General features: G+C 44.8%; 3 protein-coding genes across 3 annotated transcripts; 2 read left to right on the plus strand and 1 right to left on the minus strand.

Annotated features, from left to right (window-relative positions):
* Window positions 1-289: 289 nt before the first annotated feature.
* Window positions 290-5710, plus strand: LOC311001776 (uncharacterized protein). Its single transcript, XM_083992932.1, has 3 exons — window positions 290-568; window positions 2205-2942; window positions 3782-5710. The coding sequence occupies exons 1-3, from the start codon at window positions 454-456 to the stop codon at window positions 3865-3867; spliced, it is 939 nt and encodes a 312-aa protein (XP_083849058.1). The 5' UTR covers window positions 290-453; the 3' UTR covers window positions 3868-5710.
* Window positions 5711-10508: 4798 nt separating this feature from the next.
* On the minus strand, window positions 10509-16886 carry man2b2 (mannosidase, alpha, class 2B, member 2). Its single transcript, XM_083993456.1, has 19 exons — window positions 16658-16886; window positions 16370-16516; window positions 16019-16124; window positions 15754-15926; window positions 15525-15640; window positions 14985-15162; window positions 14576-14774; window positions 14261-14451; window positions 14010-14175; window positions 13729-13865; window positions 13097-13374; window positions 12799-12993; window positions 12469-12712; window positions 11916-12026; window positions 11613-11805; window positions 11310-11456; window positions 11095-11210; window positions 10871-10988; window positions 10509-10779 (listed from the first exon to the last, which is right to left on the minus strand). The coding sequence occupies exons 1-19, from the start codon at window positions 16793-16795 to the stop codon at window positions 10676-10678; spliced, it is 3057 nt and encodes a 1018-aa protein (XP_083849582.1). The 5' UTR covers window positions 16796-16886; the 3' UTR covers window positions 10509-10675.
* Window positions 16887-16994: 108 nt separating this feature from the next.
* On the plus strand, window positions 16995-19127 carry smim20 (small integral membrane protein 20). The gene is made up of 3 exons (XM_083992525.1): window positions 16995-17174; window positions 17911-17967; window positions 18641-19127. The coding sequence occupies exons 1-3, from the start codon at window positions 17066-17068 to the stop codon at window positions 18682-18684; spliced, it is 210 nt and encodes a 69-aa protein (XP_083848651.1). The 5' UTR covers window positions 16995-17065; the 3' UTR covers window positions 18685-19127.
* The last annotated feature ends 1540 nt before the right edge of the window (window positions 19128-20667 follow it).

Below are 20667 nucleotides of genomic sequence, written 5' to 3' on the forward strand. Positions count from 1 at the left end.
AAACACAAAAAGTATGCCAGTAAGTGAATCAAACCCAGGCCAACTGTCATTCATCTTCTCCTGCAGGTTACTGTAAATCCCTCTCCTCTTGTAAATCATCATCACCATCATCACCAACAACCCCCCTCCTCCCCCCTGTCCCCCGTAGACCTCCCTCTGCCTCACACCAACCACCAGCCTCCTGAGGGCTCGCCTGCTTCGGACGCAAATGCAGTGCTCGTCCACGCGCTTGTGACGAGCTCGCGCCTACGCTGTTTTAAAACCGTTCTCCCACGCGCTCAGTGATTCACTCAAACTCGTACGACGCAGAGCAGAGTACAGAGAGAGAGAGAGAGAGAGAGAGAGAGCATGACCCAGTGTCGTCCATAAAGTGTCTCGCTTGTGTTTATCTCACCGGACAGGGACGGAGAGCTCAGAGAGAAGAATAAAATAACAGCCCGACTCGGAGTGTGGATGTTGGGGTTAACAGACTCCCACCTGCCCACTGAGTTTGAACGGATCCCGGGACTCCGAGCTGGTTCACCTGAGGCGCACGAGGAGCACGGCGTTTGCATGAGACTGTGCCCAGGTAGGGAACACTTTTCTTTTCTTTTCTTTTTTTAACTTCTCCTAATTTGTGAAACAGAGGTTGCAACACGTTTCTGTAAACACTGGTTATATCTCCGGGCAACTCTGAGGAAAGTGACGCCGTCCGGCAGGTTTTTCTTGCCCCGCGGCGCTGAGTTCTCCGGGTCTCTGCGGAGCTCACCGGAGTGCGTTCAAAAACCTGTCAATGTAAACTTTTCTCGCTGATTACAGAGAATGTGTGGTGTGTATATTGAGTTTAAGTTGTTTTAATGGATCACTAGACTCTGGTAGTTAATTCGGCTCAAAAATATTGTTGTCATCCCCTTGTATTAATAGTTTTTTTTTTTTTATAGTGGTGGAATCCTAGATGAACCATATGCCTTGTTTTAAGTTGGATGCATCTGTAAAAGTCCTGACTTTAGAATATTAATTTGGCTTATAGTTGAATAGATATTATTTTTCTACATGTTTTGAACGCAGCATTGGTTTAGATTGGAGATCATCATGTCCTGTCAGATTAATGCAGGTTTGATGCACCTGATGTGGATGTGAATTTGACCTGTGTCCACTGACAGGTGTTGTACAGGTGTGTAGCATTGGTTTCATGTGCTTTTCATATAACCTTTATTCTCTAGTAGTGAGCTTCGTTGTTTCATTATTATTGTGCATCTGCATGTCCTGGGTCGTGCTAAGGCTGTAGGTCAACGTGCATCTCCCCTCCCTTTTTGTTTTTTGAGATGTGACACACTCTCAGAAGCATGCCATTGTTTGCGGTAGAAATATTTAGGATGGGAATGCAAAGCTGTTTCCTGCACAGGAGAGAGGAGAGGGGTCGGGGGCGGGAGTAGTTGGACTAACAATGGCCCCCACCTTGGAACAGTCGGCGGTTCTCTCCCTGCAAGTCACTTCTGAGGACGGAGCTAGGATGTTGAAAGAATGGCCAAGAAAAGAGAAAGGGGAAAAAATAAAGCGCAACACAATGGAGAACAGGCAGTTCTGTGGGTATGTAGGACTGGAGACAATGGGGGGGGAAGATGTGGTTGCATAAGACTTGACTTAGTGAGGTCACAGAAGTGGTCCAGTAACTAATAATATGGTGACATTAATGTAGCTGCAGCTTAAATAGCTCAATGTACTGTACCTGCTTGATTTCCTCATGTCACCTTGTGTGCGACAGTAACCTTCACTTTACATTGGCACGTTTCCAGTTCACCGTTGTGTTTGTACATCTCTGTAGTGTTCACAAGCCTCAAGCCAGGCCTGACGGTAAATATTTAATAGTTGGTGTCTGCGGTGAGTGAGTATTCCTCGCCGAATGCGTCACTCACGTTACTGATCCTGTTTGGTGGCCTTTTTTGTTGTTTTTCTTTTCCACGCTGCAGTGCAAATTTGTGCTGACTGCACGCATTTTTCCCTTATCAAGGAGTTGTGAGCATAAGCACAATAAAAGTCAAGCAAAAAGAGACACAGAGAGAGAATAGTTCCTTCATGCTTGAGAAAGTCCTTGGTGTCAAAATGGATCAGGATGAACTGTTTCCCTCACCTGAACAAAGCTGAAGCATCTGTCCTGTTTAATTATTCATGCGTCTTCTGAAACGACTCCACTAACGTCACCCTCTTCATCTGCCTCATTTCAGATAATAGCAGCGGATGCAACTACGCTCCATTTATAGAAGGAAGGTGGAAGAGTGGGAGCGGCTCTGAAGAGAACCAGCGGACCACAGTCGGCGCTTGCACCACGGCGAAGATTCCCATCAGATCCAACCTGAGGCGCACCATGTCTCTCAGCACTTTCCACCTCATGCAGACCCTAAAGAACTCTCCGGCCGCGTTGCGTCGCCGCTTTCGCCGCGACCGCACCGAGTCTTTGTCCCACGGGGACCCCCTCTTCAAAGTCCACTACCTGGGCACGGAGAAGATCTTCTCTCTGGACCGAGAGCAGGCGCAGGAAGCCATCAACCACCTGCTGGAGGGCATCGCCAACGGGAAGAAGCTGAGCAAAGATCACGCCCTGGTGGTCCGGCCGAGGTACGTGGAGGTGAAGGAGCTGAGCACCGGCCGGCAGCTCACCAAGACGTACCTGCAGGACATCGCGTACTGCGCCGCCGACGCCAACCGGCCCAACGTCTTCCTGTACATCTGCAAGCATCACGGGCAGCAGCTGCAGTGCCGGGTGTTCTGGTGCAGCCGGGCCGAGCGGGCGCGGGACATGACGGCCTGCCTGGCCCACTCCTTCCAGCGGGCGCTGAGCGACTGGCAGCAGGACGGCTCGGCCACGCTGACGCCCGGCGAGGCCAAGGGGAAGCGTGGGGAGGACTCGTCCAACTCTCCGGCCAACACGAAGAGCTCCACCCTGCCCGCCAGTCTGGGGAAAGGTGAGATGACGGCCCAGACTCACAGAGAGCAGCTAGTGGGGGAGGTTTTCTAGCTCCTGCACATTTTTATATTTAGTTTTATTCCCTAAAAGTTAGGGCTGCCCCCGACCAAAGATTTTCTTGGTCGCCCAGTAGTCGTCATTTAGCCATTAGTCGACTAATCGTCGCAGATAATGATGAATATATACAGTATATTAGGGAGCAACAAGACAGTTTGAATTCTAGAAGGTTGAGTAATATTGTTACCAGTTTCCTACATCACAGAGATATACAAAGCCGTAATAATATGTCAAAAGTGATCCCAGATTTTAGATTTCTTGCCCAATATGATAGTAATAGTTAACTGTCCAACAACCATGATATGCCCTGTATCTGGACCTTCAAATTAAAAGCCCTCTAGCCTTTCATACACAGTCCAGTCTTATAGATTTTGACTTGATTTTGACAGGACAGGGCTCCAAGTGTTTTTTTTGTTTTTTTTTCTGTGCCCAATCAAACGATTTAGGTCGACTAATGACTTCTTGGTCGACTATTTGGGGGCAGCCCTGATAAAAATACATTTTAGTAGCAAAAGTAGCCAAACGGAGTCAGATTCTGACCTCCGATCAGCTGCTGCACTTTGGTTTTGTGCGTCAGAATCGTTCATCTGAACCTCTGACCACTGGGTGAAAGTAATGGAAACCAAGTGTTGAAGCAGGTAGCGGTCAATGAGTAGCTTCACTGGGACACGGCAGAGTCAAAACGTTGTGTGTTTAATATTTAAACACCAGTGTTCACTCTTTAAGTCTGCAGCTGCTAAGCCAACACCTCTGACCCTTCGCTGTGTTTCCTTTTCGCAGTTCGCTGGAAGAAGAGAGGCTCCGTGTCCCGCAGCCCGATGAGGGCCATCACCAGGAGAGGATCTGCCTCCGACAGCTGGAATTGAACCCACGATCCCCTCCCATCTATCCCACCCTCACACATGAGGAGGGGGGATGCACATTAACCTGATGACAACCTCAAGGATGACAGCAGCACTGAAGGGAGCTGGGGAGTGATAACAAGACAGAGGGAAGGACAAAAGGGGGATTCAAACTGGGGAGTGGGGAATGTCCATATTTGGAAGAGAGTGTCTGAGGACTCTGCTTGTGAGAGGATGTGGCCATAATCAGTGAGTGTGTGGACTTGACGGTTTGTGACGCAGCAAAGTTGTCTCGTTGACTGGCATCCAGTAGCGGCACAAGACGCTTGTTGACGGGGTTCTCTTTTGTTCGCCTGTCAACGCCAGCGTGCGGACTTGTGACTTTGGCTGCCAGCCCGTTTGAGGACCGGGACTGAGTCACGTCTTGGGTCCCTCATCTTTTAGTTTGTTTGTTTTTCTCGTTGTTTTGGTTGGCTTGTTTGTTTTTAAGGAGTCTACTTGATAAAGCCACCGAAAGGGTTTGGTCTGTTGGAAAGAGACGAATAAAACCAACAGTGAAGCAACCATCCACAGGCAAAACTGGAAAAGACGACGAGAGTCCTGACGTTTCTGAAGGCTGATATTTTTATTTAACTGACATTTGTTACAGGTCATGATGATTTTATGTTTTTTTTTTAAACCATGTGGCACTAGCAAGTATGTTTTCTTTCCCTTCTTTAAAAAAAAAAATCTTTTAAATCCGATGGACACAACCACACTTCTTAATCTATGTTGCAAGAGTTTTGGCCAAGGTTACATAATGCTGGACACTGCTGGCAGGTCATACTATAGTCTGTAATCCACTCAGATGCAAGTGACGTAGTTAATTCTGAGCACTTTCCAAATTTCCAGCTGTAAAATCCGACACTTGAACACATCTCAGTTTAATTCCTCCTCATGAAATCACAAGTTATATCATTTCCTATTGCATTTTGTTTAAAGAGGCCATTTGCTTCAATAAACTGCATTATGTGCTGCAGCACCTGCATTGTGAATAAAAATAGACCTCTGCAGAACGTTGCAGGGTCAACGAGAAACAACCCCTCCCTTTGCAAACTACAGCAAAAAAACAAACTCAGAAGAAAAAAAAAAAAAACAGATCCTGACTGTCCACAGTGATAAATCATTTGCATTCATATGGGAAAAACACGACTCGTGACGTCTGTGTCCGAACACTGGGAACGCTGTGTTCCCAATGTGGAGCCTCTGTGAGGAATGTGCGGCCGTGCACCTGCATTCCTACAGGAGGAAATCTGAGATGGAGTATCTTCTTAAAAAAAAAGCCCCCCCCCCTGAATTCTTCTCCCACGTCCAACCATGACTTTGCATTCGGAGCGGCCTCATCAGTGGATGCTACAATGCGCTTTTAACTCTCGAGCCCCTCGACTTGCTCCCATTACCGAAGCCATAAAAGGTGCCCTAGATGCCCGTTTTTAAGTCTATTTAAAGAGACGGTTACGGGCACAGATATGTGCAGTATTGCATAACGCGCTCTCATGATGGCGATTTTGTCCACGGTTTACAAATGAGAGACGTGAGGATTAGTCGTTCACCCGTGAGGTGACCGTTCAGTTCTCGTTTAGCGTTTTCTGACCAAAACTAAGCTAGAGATGTTGTTTTCTCTGAAGCAGAAAACGTGCCAGTGTTTTCGACGGGTGTGCCACTTGGTTTTTTTAGTTTTTTTTTAAGTGGTTAATTTTATCATCTTGTACCCTTTAATGTATCTTTTACAAACGGCACAACCTTCATCTCAGATAACAGGGTTCAAGTGCCTGCTTTAAGATATATTTTATCAATGTTACTGTTTTGTCATTGTACATATTTATAATATGTATTTTATGAATTATTAAAACTTTTTATACAACACTTTTGTTTGTTTGTTTCTCTGTAACGTGTTTGTTCTCATGCTGCTTTTAAAATTTGAAGGAGGGGAAACATTTAACTTCTGCAACTTTGACCCTGATAAATGATTCTGTTTCCAGGATTGAACGCTGAAGTTTTTAAAATGTTATATTTGGCCTGATGAAAACAGAATTCCTGTCTTTGACTGTGTGTTTGTGTGTATGTGTGTGTGTGTGTGGGAGAGGAAGAGATTGAGATTGAAGGGTTTGGGGAGGTGGCAGGCCAAGGCATTCAGAGGAGAGGTCCTGGGATGTTAAATCTCAGTCATGTGACACATTTCCCAGGGTTATTCTCCTGTGTGTGTGTGTGTGTGTGTGTGTGTGTGTGTGCGTGTTGTGTTTTTCTTCACATTTCCAAAACATCTGGTAACATGTGACTACCTTCCAACTGTGGCAAAGATGCAGATGCAGCTTCAACTGGACGGCGCAGCCTTGAAACAAACACATTTGTACAGTGGATAAGTAACATGAGACTCCAGGCCTTTTAGTTCGCACCGGTGACATTAACACTCATCATCATGAGTCAGACAAAACAATCATGACGCACAACAAAATACCAAAAAAAAAAAAATCCTTTGAAAAACTGGGGGGGATCTCTCACACTTGATCCTTTTTGCCGTGTCTGTTTTTCCTACATTGCTGAGTCAAAGTGCACACAGGTTTCTCATCTTTATACGCTCACTCCTCTCCAGACGAGTCCACCACCACTGCTGCTCCTGCTGCTGGAACGCCGCTCGGCTCGGACGTCTCTCTGTGTCGCTGTAACTCCAGCAGGGACTGAACGTGGAAACGCCTCAGGGGCTTCACCTCCTCCACAACTGAGAAGAGAGAAAAAACAAAAAAAAAAGCTCAAATAATCAAAAAGAGGAGCTGATAACTTCAAATTAAATGTAGTAAACGATAGTGGGAGAAGAGGTTGTGTCATGTAGCTAAACAGCACCACCTGCTGGTTCAAATTATACTACATAAAGTAAAAGTGCATGAAAAGAGTAGTTTGAAAACACTGACACCACCTGTTGCTCCGTATGATTTTCAGAGATGATGGGCTGATACCTTTGTCGTAGTGCAGCTCGTCCCGGTTCCCGTACACCACGTACATCTCCAGGAAGTTGAGGAGAGCGCCCGTGACCAGGAATCGTTCGGGGAGGGGAAGACTTTTGATGTAACGCATGTCCAAGGCGAAGGGGTTGGAGGGAGAGGGGACAGTGCACAGACACACCAGCTCACTGACGATGTCCCACACACGAATACCTGCAAAAAGATTTTTAAAAAAAGGAGAGAAAAGACTGAAAAACTATTGTTACTCTAGTCAAACATTTGTGGAAATGCAACTAAAGCACCCAGAGCTTTTTTCCACCAGGCTAATCCACAGCAAACAGTGCTCTTCTAAAGAAGGTTAAACCCGAAGCAAAGACATCTGCATCTGATTTAGCTCATGGAAAATGGTGTAATTATTGAATCTGTGCAGTGAAACAATAACTTTGCTCCGCTTTTGGATTCCTCGCATTGTTTCCATACCTCGCGTCTGCCAGTCTGAGATGGACTTGAGTTTCATGGGCGTGTCCTTGACCATCGAATCGGTGCCTCCGATGTTGACCAGGCGCTCGTGATTGGAGCGGATCCAGGCGTAGGGCCGCCCGTACTTGACGTAGCCGGCCAGTAAAAACAGAGTGCAGTTCACCTCCTGTTGAGAGACAAAGTGGAGATCAGTGAGACGGAGACAGTGAGTTAATAATCAAGTCTGAGGGTTTAGAGTTTAAAGGGATAGTTCAACATTTTGGCAAATTCTCCTATTGCCATAATCCCTATAATCATAGGACTAGGTTCATTACCTTTAATTATCGGTGCATGTTGTTTTGAGATCAGCGGGGCAGAGACGTGAGCTGCTCAGTGAACACAATGGTGAATGGTACAGATCCCCTGTCCCTCATCAAACTCATAAAATACACAATCCAACAACTCCAAGCAGCTCATGTCTCTGCCCCACGGATCTCAAAACAACATGCACTGATAATAAAGGGAATTAAAGCAAAAGTAAGCGATCCGGTCGTTTTGGCAAAACTTCTTGTCAGCCGATGGAGTTAGCAGTCCCCGCCCTCGTCCCTCGCATCCCTTGGCCGCACACACAGAGAGGACCGCCCCTTTATGCCATTCTCTCTCCTCATTGGATAAGGGTTGTAGGATACAAGGAAAGTTTTCTCCTCGGCTTACAGCAGAGCAGAGTGACTGACAGACCCGTGTTTCGGACCAAACACTCTATATAAGTGATTGCTGTCGGAAGATATAACTATTTAAGACTTATATTAACACAAATATTCCGTTTACTTATGCTTTAACCTACTGCTATGACTATAGGGATTATGGCAATAGGCTAATCTGCCAAAATGTTGAACTATCCCTTTAAGGGAGAGGAAAACAAATCAAGGGCTCTTACAGGCACTGCTATCTCTCTCTCACTGGGGGATGCTGGGAGAAGATGCTCCTCGCTGCAGGGGTCCCTATGGAAACAGATGGAGCGCAACCAATCAGATCAGATCAGATCAATGACTGAAGATTGTTTATTATTAAGTGATGAACCAATTAGATTGATGCTATTACAAGCAGCACCGGTCACCTCGGAGTCTGCGGTTGTGTCTTTGTGCACGCTTGCGGCTCGGGCTCCCGAGGGCCCGCCGGTTCCCCGGGCAGGGGGGAGCTGCTCCGGCTGTCCACGCTGGGGGCGCTGCTGCTGGGGGAGACATCGCTGCTGTTACAGCTGCTGGTGGCCGAGGCCGACGAGGAGGCTCTGGACACCACGAAGCCCGGGGATCGCCAACCCTGCAGGGGAGGAAGGAACAGTGAAGAAAGACACTGGTGTAAAGTTTGTGTTTTGTTTGTTATGTTCCACTAGAAACCCACCAGATCCTCGTTGACGACCGTCAGGAGCAGCTCCTCTTTCCCTCTGAGCCACGGCTGGAAGTATTTAAAGCCCTGCCAGGGGGAAACAACACAAGTCAGCACCAGTCTCTCCTCAGCACAGTGTGTGTGTTTCATCTCTCTCTGCAGTGTGGTCAAACCTGTAATGATCCGAGCAAAGCCAGGTCGCTCAGAAAGTGCTGCAGCTTCCTCTTCTGCTCCCTCTCTCTTTTCTGTTAAAAAAAACACAACAAAACATAATGTTTATCTTCAATAGGCCACACACCCAACAGGCCCTGACCTTAAAAATCCTCCAGCACCTCAGAGGCAGACCTGTGGGCGACGCCACCCCTCCTGCATCCTCCCTAGTCTTAGTATCCTAGCAACGCGTGCAACGCCTCCTCCTCTTCCTCCTCCTAGCATCCTCCTCCACCTCCATCATCCATAACAAAAGACTTCATTCTTCCTATTAAACGATGCAAATGAGGTGCTGTGCATAAACTGAGATTGAACCTTTAAGCTTCTTAAAACGAAATCTGTCTGGTGCGACTTTTACTCGAAATCCCGCTGCTGAAATAAAATAAAAAATAAATAAAAAATAAAAAGCATAATGAGTAAAACAGGACTCACACTGCTGCCGCTGCTCATCTTGATCCAAATGGCAGACAACGTCGTCCTCTCTCCCCCCTGACGATCATGGCGCGTTTCGCTACAGCGTGTCTCCACCTCACAGTCTGCTACTGAAACACCACCTCGTCTCTTCTGCTGCTGCTGCTGCTGCTGCTGCGGCGGTGATGATGCAGAGCCAGGCCGAGGGAGGGCTGCTCCTGCTCGGGTGGTGCCTCTCTGCTTCGGTCCCTGTCGGCTGCACCATGGGCTGGGGGACTGGTGATGGGCGTGTGTGTGTGAGTGTGAGGCCCCTAGCGGCCATGTTGGAACACTGCATTTACCAGTAAAGCTGTAAACGAGATGATCACAGCCAAAATGTCACTGTGGCATTTTTTGCCCCTTGAGTAGGCGCTATTGTCTAATAGGCTATATATATATTTTTTTATATCCAATATGGGTCTAAAGGAATTAATGAAATTAAATGAAACTACTCTCATATTTGAATGTTAAGAATGAAACTTACACAGCAGTAAAAATTCAGCTTTCAAACTTTTCCAAACTATTTTTCTGATTTAGGAAATTCATGTTTTCCAGAAAATAACTACAAATTCATGAGTACAGGTGTCCTGACCGCTCCCATCCTGGGGGTCTCGGTCATCCAGGGGCTGAGTGGAGGTTGACTACCACTGTTTATTCCATTTTATATATTTATTTATTTTTCTTTCTCTTTCTTTTTCCTGTTCTTTCTTCCTCTTCTCCTTTATCTCTGTTGTTGCTGCCATCTATGTTGGTTTGTTTGTATTAGTTGATCACCTGTTTTATTTTGCAATGTACCCTAACTTGCATTGCACTATTAATTTTAAAAAAAGACAAAAAAAAAAAAGTTATGATGTCTTGAGTCTTGTCTTTCCCGTAGCAGTTCCATTATTGCGCACAGAGAGCAGCCATATCTCCTCTGTATCAACGTCACATCACCGGTAACAAGTCTGGTTTTAAGAGTCTTAAGGAGGAATTTTAAAGCTCTGTAAGGATCGGTTAAATGTGTTGGAGAAATATGACTCCAGGTGCTTTGAGCAGCTTTTCCATCCAATCCATATTTTAATATTACTGGTCCCATCAGATGGAAGTTTACGGCAGAGAGAAGTCAGAAACCAGACAGATGTTTTAACAAGACAAAAAAATAATCAATTTATTCAGTGAGAGCCAGCGGGGACTCAAAGTGGGAGTGTCCACACCCCAATAACACACGAGTGCCTCTTGACGAATCAAAACAATGTGCAAAAAACAGCATTAATTAACAGTGTAGCGATCAGTCAAATATTTAAAAAAAAAAGCACTGTCACATTACATGATTGGCCATCTTCACAGAAGACAAAACACAGTTCAGCCTAAAAGTTCTTAGGAGCAAAGTGAACAAAGAAGGTCCGGATCTCTTTGGGTGAGATGGTGACATTGAACGCCTCTTGTCGACATCTCGTACACTTTTCGTTCTCTAAAAGAAGAGAAAAAGACAGATAAAGTGTGTAAAAAGGAAGAAGCTGTCATTTGATGTAGACATATGAATGTAAAGAGGCTTTTCTCACTCGTCTCTAAGTTTTCTGCAGTCTTCCACTTCCACCTCTGCAGACTGGTGATGTCCCAGGTTCCTGTGAGAGAACGCTCCTCCAGTACCTTTACTTCCCCAATGCCCTGCAGAGCATCCTGCTCATACAGGAAATGACCATTGACGAACAGAAAAAAAAGATAAGTTAACTCTATTTTTGAAAATTAACAATTTTCCTCATGATAAATAAAGCTCTTTATGTACCTTTAAGTTTACAGTGACCGGCTTTGAAAGCTCAGGATCTTCTCCCTCCTCAAACAGATGCATGATTCTCAACAGGACCCGGTCGTAGTCCGGCTCAGAGCGCACCGAGCCTTTACCTACAGGCACAACAACAACAAAAATACGTTATAATTTGTATATTCCACTAAAAAAAGACAGGTTTTTAAATACGCCAAGTCTTTTCTCTCCCTGCTCACCTGAGTTTATGTGACCGAGGTGAACGTCATGATTAGCGCTGTAGTTCCACCCGGGGACACTGAGGCTGAGCAGGTGGAGGTTTGGAGGCAGAACCACCGAACGCACCGGAGAACTTCCTCTGGGCTCCTTTTGCAGCCAGGGCTTCTCTTTAAGAGAAGAATGTGAAACACAGCAGAGAGGCTGTTATTTCTTTAATTTAGACATTTCTTTTTTTTTCTTTTTTTTAGATTATTTTCTTTTTTGGAGTTTTGGATATATCAAGAACTTAGTTGATGCAGTTTTTGATGTTGTGCAGCACTCACTAGGTTGGTCTATGGGCATGACGACAGGTCTGTGCTGCAGCTCTATTGCCTCCCTCTGGTAAAGCGCGGAGGTGGCGCTGACGGAGCCCAGCGTCATCCACAGGGTGGGCCGCACCACCGAGCTGTCGTTGAGGGTCAGGTTGTAGCCCAGGTTCCAGGTCAAGTTGTTCCAAAGGCGACGGTGGAGCATGACCTAGAGGAGGAGGAGAAGACAAAACAAGACGCAGGATGTTTTTACATGTTTCTGTGTGCGTTGAGTGGACAGGAAGTGAGTGTGTGTTATGATATGTAGGATTTCCGTACCTCTAGTTGTCCGCTGGCCTGGCTGGACACGCCGTGGGCTCTGTCGCTGCTCAGCACCAGTCTGCTGAGCTCGTCCTCTACGTAGGCTGTGCGAACCATGGGGAAGTAGTTCTGCAACACACGTCAACACAGATTATTTCAACTCACTGGGACTGATTAGAGAATTTTTTTAGCTTTTTGAAAATCAATAGGAAGGTTCACTCATTTTAACTTTTCCCTTTCCCTCTTTCCCTCCCTTTGAAGTCATGTGGGAGAGAAACAGAGGAAAAGACTCACCTACTCTTCCCCACTGTAGTCTGTCTGTGTCTGAATGTAGTTGTCAAGATGTGTGTTATGTGTGCGACTTTGTACGGTCTAGCGTTATGTCAATATGTAAAAGTGAAAAGTCTTTACCTTTGTCTTTTGTTTTTATTTTTCCTGTTCTTAGTACATCTATGTATCTTGGCTCTATACTCGGGAACAAGAAAACCAATAAAAATAATTCCAAAAACAGAAAAGAAAAGAAAAAACAAAGAGTTTAAACTGGGGCAACGCCTCACAGGACTGAACTTACTCTTGCTAAAGTGTTATTAATGAACTTCCTGTACGGCCTCTTCATCATCTGGTAGCCGTTGTCGTCTGTGTACAGGGTCCTGTTGTTCTTCAGAGCGGTGCTGGTCCTGAGGACGACCTCGGTGTTGACCTGCAGCGGCCCCAGGGAGTAGGTCTGCTCCAGCCTGTGGCACCGCACTCTGGTCCCACAGCACTCTGGGACACGGGTGGTGATCGAGTAAGCGTAGTCTTTATCGCTTTCCTCTCTAAAAGAAGATTCATTAGAAGTCAACTGGGGCTGAGTGAAAAGAGAAGAAACACATTAATGAATCCAGAGAGTTCTTCCTCCCACCTGTAGAAGTACTGCCGGATCTCAGACACGATCTTCCCGGGGATGATCTCCATCTCCACGGCCTTGTAGCCCCGCACGGCCGAAGTGTTGGTGCTGAAGATGTAGTTATCAGAGATGGGCCCCGCGTTTACGTCTCCATTTGCACGGTATTCCCAGAAATCTTGAGTCGTCCTCACTCTCCTTTTCTCCTCACCACTGAGGACGACAGAGAGGTCAAAGGTCAGAGAGTAGCTGCCAGAGCACTGGAGTAAGTGGAGTGGAGTAATAGGAGTAAGTGTGAGACTATATCAGGTCTTACAGATGGGTGATGCTGTGCAGCAGATTGGTGTCCTGGTCGAACATGAGCTTGTAGCACTCATTCAGAACAGGCAGAAGCCTCCTCCCTGTTTTGGCCCAGTCCCGGACGCGGCGTCTCTCGAACTGAACCCCTTTGGCTTCGTAGGTCCAGTTACACTTGGACCTCCCAGAACACGGTTTGTCAGAGAACTTGATCAAGTATTTTCGGTGCTGAAGGCCTCCGAGGTCGACCACCATGAACAGATCATAGGTCACGTTGGACTGCGCTGATTTCTGGGTCTGTAACACAGAAGGGCAGAGGCAGAAACAGGTTATATCCAATTTCTGTTTCTGAATTGCAAAAAACTTAGTTCACACAAAACTTAAGACAATAAATGATTTTTTGTCACTACACAACAGATATACAATTGTAAATGTAGAATGACAGACACCTGTTTACTTAAATTTCAAGAATTTGAATGTGTCAGTTTCGTTTGCATAGAGATTTGGCATTATTATTATTCAAAGTGAGACAATATAACTTTAGAATAAAGACTTTATTTCTGACTGTATGACCCTTTAATGTTCCACTGTGGCTAAATATTTAAACATTTGTTTTTATCTTTTCAAAAAAATGATCAATACTCATACTACCTGAGCGAGCACAGGCTGTCCAGCATCATCAAACACGGCTGCATTGGGGAAGCCGACGGTGACGTTGATGATAGTGGTGATGTTCCAGGCTAACGGGTTGTAAACGATGACGTGTTGCTCCAGCGTTTGATGAACACCTGGTATGAAAGAATTAATTAAATGTTTCACTAATTAACATATTTTTATCCATTTATATTAAAAAAAAGAATTTGGGATTTTAGTGCTGTGGTCGTATTAGCAGGCTAAAGGAAGCTGCACTGTCTACTTGGCTTGTAACGCACTTTTCCTGTGATAGCTGAGCATGCTGGGAATGTCCAGGTGGTGCGGCAGCAGGAAGAGCGCGGCGAGAAGTTCCTCCACTCCCATCATGGCCTGTGTGAGATGCTGCAGGTACATGTCTGCCACCTTGGGAGACTCGGTGCCAGTGATACCATCATGATGCTGCACCTATGAAAATACGGCAGATTTTAACATTGTGCTGTGTAAGAATTAAATGTGTGTCACGACTGTATAGTATACTATGGGATTTGACCTCGGACACAGCCCAGCGAAGCGCTCTCAGTTTGTCCAGGGCCCAGTCTTTAGCCACGGGTCCGTCGGGGAAGCTGATTCGATACCGAGCGAAGAGAGTCTCGGCCGCGTGCAGCTGGGAACTCGCCTGCCGTGCTACTCCTTTCAAAACATTTCTGGAGGCGTAAAATCCTGTCCATGCCTGGTACGGTTCTAGGAAATAAAACACATTAGTCACGGTAGATGCTATCAACAAGAAAACGGTGTTTTTGACTGTGCCTCATTTCCTTCCTTTAATGTAAGCAGGTGAAAAACAGATTCAGAAACAGATTCTCACCAGTGGAATAAGGCAAAAAGTCCTCATTCCCCCGACTCTCCCAAACAAGATTTGACTGGTGCACGGCTTGGAAGTATTCGCTCAGAGTGGCGTACCGCACCGTCACCCCAAACTCTTTGCTGTTCTGGTTGATGTACTTCATTAAAGGGTCCATGTTGTTGAACTGCACAGATGAGTTGTAGAACTGTTTGTCACAACCCTGAAACACACGGAGCAAACAATTATTTTCCTAAAGACATTTATTATCTGCATATGTGCATATCTCAAAAATCAAAGCCATTCCTCCGGTTCCACCTCCCACGTTACTTCCTGTGCTTGTGGATGTTTCACTGGACCTTGAAGACAATTACTTTACTGGAATTGATCTGAAATAAAATAATCCCAGCTTTTTCCGTTTCCCCCCGCTCACCCACGGCCAGAGCACGTGGTCGGTCCTGAACCACGCCGCTCTCTGCTTGATGTTCTCCACCATGGTCTGAGCGTAGGCGCGTACGGTCTCCTTGGTCACGGGGAGGCTCATGTTGGGGTAGACTCCATCTTTAGGTGGGTTCGGGAACAAGGCAACTCCGTTCCAGTAGAAACCAGAGCTGGGAACAAAATAGTTTTGATGAATATTTGCAGTTTTTCTATTGAATAAGTAAATAAGTAAACTTTATTTATGTAGCACTTTTCGCAGAAGGAGAGAAAAGTGCAGAATACATGGTATAAAACAAAGACACACAGTTAAAAACATAAAACTAGTTGTCGTACAAGCCCACACAAGTATGAGTATTGTCGTAATAACACACATGTTTCCAATAATCTTAATGTTTTATCAGTAATTTGCATACTTCTCAAGTCGGCCTGTGGGATTTGGGCTTTGGTAAAGTCAAAATAGTGTCCTAGTGGCAGACACAAACACCGGGAAAACAGCAGACACAGAAATACAAATAGTATGAATACGATCTACCTGTTTGAGAACGGCAGGTGGGATGGAGTGCAGTAACTAAACTGGTCCATAGTGTGAGTGAAGATCTCCTGCTTCTCCTTTAGGGATGGAGAACCTCTCCATACAAACTGTAGGTTCTGCAAAAAAAAAGAAGAAGAAAGAAAAAGATAAATGTCAAGTTAAGAGTATAAATTGCAAAACTGAAAAAAATTCTGATTCTCTCTTTTTTTTTTGACCGAGGCACCTGTACCTTGTTTTTCTGCATGGCGTCTTTGAGATCATAGTCAATGCGTGAGATGAGGTGCGCGTTGAAACCCGCCAAGGCAAACAGGACCGGCGTGGTGGCGGAGGCTCCAAATGGATCCACGTGCCAGGAGAACTGAGGACGGACCCCGAACGTCTCGTAGAGAAAACCGTGTCCCTCTGCAACAGCAAGGAGTTATATTCCAGTGACCACATACAGTGTGTGGTCACTGGAATTGGAGATGACAGCAAAAGGAAATGTGTGGTACTACCTGTCATTTGCAGTATTTCATCATCTAGATCAGTCACAGCCTCGTCGTGCATCACTTGGCCCCCGAGGATGAACTCCAGTCTGCCTTCTTTTACAAGCTGTCGCACCTGGGAAACCAACCAAACCATAGTTATTTACCATGCACAAAAGCAGGGACTCAATTTGGAAATATACATCTCATAAGAACAGCCACTGAAACAGGATATCTTAGTCCCTGCTGCTTGTTTTCGAAATTTACTGCAGGAGTATCGCTTTAAAAATGTGGTTTGTAGCCTGTCTTGAGACTGTCAGAGTCTTGTGTTATTTATGTCAGTGCTGAGTGGTGACTCATCGTCACACGACACATCCTTACTTGTTTTTTATGGGTGTTTGTGGCCACTGTGTCCCACCACAGTCGGAAGAACTCCTGCTCCACAGCGATGAACCTGCGATCTTTAGCCTTTGACAGCTCCTCAGTCACAGTGGTGTACACATTGGCTGCATAGGCATGCATACTCTCCTATAGAAAAATACACAAGTTATACAGAAAATACACACATATAACTACATTATATGAGTAAAAGTGGTTTAATAAAATGGAAACTGCTGAACATCAGGCTGTATAATAAATCATTGAAAGGTTAAAGACAGTGAGACCTACCTGAATAGTGTACACCCAGCCAACATCCATGTGACTGTGAGGGATTACAAACGTCTGAATTGGCTCGTTTTCACTTCTCGTGTTTCCATAGGAGCAGCAGTAACAACAAATAAACAAAATACAGGCGAATAATCCCATATTTTGTTGTTTTATCGGTAAAAAGGAAGAAGCTGATGAAGAAGAAGCGGTGGCTAACTTCTACAACTCTTCTTCCTTGTTATTGTTGTGCTGCAGCATGTGACACTGACGAGGCTAATATATTCACTACGGAAGCCCACACAGACCAAACCGGTTATACAAAAAAAAAAAAAAACGCGTTAGTGTGACCTTCTTTACCCCGGAAACAGTCACTGTAAACACAGCGCACGCTTGGAGGTTAAATCGTATCCTCCAATGTAACATTACAAAATGGCTAAAAACTTGAGAATTGCGTTAGTTTTCGGGGGATTTGTCACGGCGGTGGCTGCTGCATTTTACCCCATATTTTTCTACCCGCTAACGCATAAAAACGAGTACAGTAAGTAAAGTGGCTTTTAGCTTTTATTCACTCTCAGTTAACGTTACACAACAACAGTGTTCGGTCTTTTATGTAATTTAATATATTGATACGTATGAAGAGTTTAGCTTCATATTTGCTAAATAACAAACGTCCTGCGTGTGGTCAAACATATGCTAAGCTAATGTTTTTAGCCAGCAGACGTTAGCTAATATGTTGTTATACATTGGCACATTTCTTTTAAAAAAGTCAAATAACATCTGCTTTTTAGCACTTTTAAATGTGGAATCTCTATGAACTTTGGGTTTTATGTCCTCTCCAAAACCTTAAACACACATCCTCTCACGAATAAGGAGTACATTTACATAAACTTTTATGCTAAATGTGGCTAATGCTGAAAAGAGTTTCCTTTTCCATTTTCCACAAAACGATAAACATGAAGCTAAACCTAAGACAAAGACAAAGACAGGACGGTGCCAGGAAAATACATTAAGCTAAATAGTTGTAGTTTCTAGTTGCGTATTATATGTCCAGCCAGCTCTGGCCTGCACGGATGGAAACTAGCTGCAGTCAGGACATACAGTAAAAAAAAAAAACCTGTGGATGAACTTCCTCTAGTGTTACTGACAGTGCAGGCAAAGGAGGACAATAAAGACTGATAATAACCAGCTGCTGTGTGGAAAGTTGTTTATGATTTTGGCCACAGAAGTATCCCACTAAATGCACTGTGCTGTTTCTCTCCCTCTCTCTCTGCCAGGACAAATACAAAAGATGAACCGGGCAGGAATCAACCAGGAGGATGTTCAACCTGTGGGTAAGAAGAGCTCGTCCTGTAGTGGTACATTTAGACAGGGGACGGTTTTGGCATCGCTTTGTATTTATGTTATATTTGGTGTATTTATTCACAACGGTCCAGTCCTTGTGACAGGTATTTTATTATTTGACAAGAGTTACATAAACAGACATGTTGCTAAATAAACATTGAGTGTGCTTGGTTTCTTTTTCAAATCACTTTCATCCAACTCTTGCAACTGGTCAGTAAGCAGAGGACTTTCTGACTGACTCATATAAATATCAGTTTACCTAACCTAAAATGTATAAGATGTCTTATGCATATGTTTATCGTACACAAATGGACCTATTCCATACACTCCTACTCCCTTTTTATTTATTTTTTTCTGAAGCTGTCCTTGATCCTCATTTGATTTACTTTCTTCGTAGGAAAAATGTAATCACATTTTATAATTTTAAGATCAAGAATTTTTTTTTTTTTTTTTTTTACAGAACTCTGTAAACACTGTCAATTGATGTCTTTTAAGTTCACCGTTAAATTGATTAACATTTCACTTTACTATACATTTACATTAGAAAAATGGCCTCAACTTTCTGCACAATCCAAAGCAAAGCCTCATCAGTTCTCGTTCTCCTGTCATCCTTTTCTCCCTGACATTGTTTATTTTTATTTCTTTTCTTTTTTTCCTCCATAGGTGTGAAGATATGGTCTGATCCCTTCAAGACAAATGACAAATGAAGACCTGTGGCAGACGACCGTCACTGATTCCAGATGCTGAACGGGTGTTTTCGATGAGTGCTTGGTGTGCGCGTGAGTGAATGAATGACTTCCTGAATGTGTTTAACTGTGGTTGCTGAGTGATTCTTTATCCTATGAATAAAGTGTAAAATTTTAAAACCTTAAAAACAGTATATATTTTTGGTGTACTGGGTAATACATTATAATGTGATAAGACAACTAAAAGACAACCACTCATGTGCTTTCTACCCAGCCATGTGTGATGATTTGACCACAAGGGGGAGCCCTTACCCTGCCTGTTAATGCACAGAGCGCCTTGGACTGTGTATTGTTTTGTTTATGCATCTTGGATATTTTGGAAAAACTCTTGTATTTCCAAAAGCCTTGCTCCGGTATGCAGCCTGTAGGAAATTATAATAAAATACAGTGGTTTGTTTACCCACCCCATTCACAAGAATCTCTTTTGACATTTTATTTTGATTTAGTTGATGCGAGAGTCATAAAAACGGTTCAGCAGATGAGGGACAATGTCCAGTAATGTGCAGCATCATCTTCCAGGATGGAAACAGTAGAGACAGAGTTATTCCAGGACACATCGCTCTGAATTATCTTTTCCTTGTCACAGACACAGGGTTTAACTGTTGCTTGACTGTGTAAATGCCACGTGACTCTTGCTGTGCTGTGCTGGAGCTGCCCATAGGCTGGAAAGGATGGGGCAAAGCTCCATGGTCGTCTTGTTCAAAATCCTACTCGATGTGATCCAGACTCCCTTTACGAGTCCTCGGGTGCTGTAAAAGCAGAGAATTCCAAAACTACCATTTTTTTCCCTGTACTTTTGTGGTTTCCTGACATTGACCAGCATCCCCTTTCAGAGTTTGGTCCATCAAAGTCCTTTTGGAGGAAAGATAGATTAAGAAAGAGCTAAAGCATGTGTTTATGGTCCTTCAGAGATGGTGCATTTTTAAAGTTGCCCTTAAATCTTTCACGGTCCTCGATGTAGCCTGTACTTTCGGACTTTAAGAACCATTCGTGAGGCCCGCTGCCAGCGAAACCGACTGCACGGGCCAGCAACGGCCACTCTCCTTCTCAACCCCCCAATCAACAAGCCCCATTGTTTATGAGAGGTTGTTATTGTTGGGCTGCATTCAGAAACAAGAGAAAACTCAAGAGCTCGGCTGTGCAGAGGCGTCCAAACTAAAGAGAGCAAGGGGTGAGGGGGTGGTTAGGGAAAAACGAAAAGCAGAAATTCCTCTCATTCCCCACTGGTGTTTTCCAGATTCCTCAAGCGACAGCTCCTCGGCTGTGTGAGTGAAGTAAGCAACCAGAGGGGAAATTGAGGCGAACGGCGAGAGGAAGAGAACCACATTCTTGAGGGGACGCGTCACCTACACACAGAATAGAAAGACACTCAATCTCTGTTACTTTGCCTGGCAAAGTATGTAACAGGTTGTGCAGCATGGCTTGCAGCTTTTTTTGTCTTGCCTTCCCATGAATCAGTGCTGGAATCGCCGTGACACCCCATGTCGGACTCACTAGTGCACTTTCTCCTTCTGTCTGCCTGTCTCCTCCTAAGCAGGCCTCATGTCTCCACTCGGCCTTTATACTTCTGTGTTGTCTACTTGTCTTTATGCGGCCCCTTATGTCCCATTCAGCTGAATAGATAGAGACCCGTCACTATAAAACATTCAATAGGGTCACAGCAACATGAACTCAACAATGTCGCCTCTGCAGCACTTTTACTATCCGACCATTAACCCATCACACAAATCTCCTGCAGCCATTGATTTTTTTCTTCTTTCTTTTTTTCTGGAGAGTCGGTGGCACTTCGTCGCTCTGAGCAGTTTATCCGGCGTGTGTTCAAGACCAGAAAGATAATTGGCAGAGGTTTCTAACTAACTGCCATGGGAACAAGGGTTGACAGACAGGCCACGGGGTTGGAGAAACAGCAGAGCGCGTTCGGGAAAAAAAAAAAAAGGGGGGCGG

This window comes from Trachurus trachurus (genome assembly GCF_905171665.1).
Source record: "Trachurus trachurus genome assembly, chromosome: 18".
Classification (NCBI taxonomy): domain Eukaryota; kingdom Metazoa; phylum Chordata; class Actinopteri; order Carangiformes; family Carangidae; genus Trachurus; species Trachurus trachurus.

Excerpts from the sequence above, each read along its gene's own strand:
- man2b2 (XM_083993456.1), bottom strand. The coding sequence starts at position 16,795 with ATGGGATTATTCGCCTGTATTTTGTTTATTTGTTGTTACTGCTGCTCC. Across the intron at positions 13,375-13,728 it reads GACAGCCTGTGCTCGCTCAG|ACCCAGAAATCAGCGCAGTC; the intron begins GTAGTATGAGTA and ends TCTGTGTTACAG. Across the intron at positions 10,780-10,870 it reads TGCAGAAAACTTAGAGACGA|AGAACGAAAAGTGTACGAGA; the intron begins GTGAGAAAAGCC and ends CTCTTCTTTTAG.
- smim20 (XM_083992525.1), top strand. The coding sequence starts at position 17,066 with ATGGCTAAAAACTTGAGAATTGCGTTAGTTTTCGGGGGATTTGTCACG. Across the intron at positions 17,175-17,910 it reads AACGCATAAAAACGAGTACA|GACAAATACAAAAGATGAAC; the intron begins GTAAGTAAAGTG and ends TCTCTCTGCCAG. Across the intron at positions 17,968-18,640 it reads GGAGGATGTTCAACCTGTGG|GTGTGAAGATATGGTCTGAT; the intron begins GTAAGAAGAGCT and ends TTTCCTCCATAG.
- LOC311001776 (XM_083992932.1), top strand. The coding sequence starts at position 454 with ATGTTGGGGTTAACAGACTCCCACCTGCCCACTGAGTTTGAACGGATC. Across the intron at positions 569-2,204 it reads TTGCATGAGACTGTGCCCAG|ATAATAGCAGCGGATGCAAC; the intron begins GTAGGGAACACT and ends GCCTCATTTCAG. Across the intron at positions 2,943-3,781 it reads GCCCGCCAGTCTGGGGAAAG|TTCGCTGGAAGAAGAGAGGC; the intron begins GTGAGATGACGG and ends TCCTTTTCGCAG.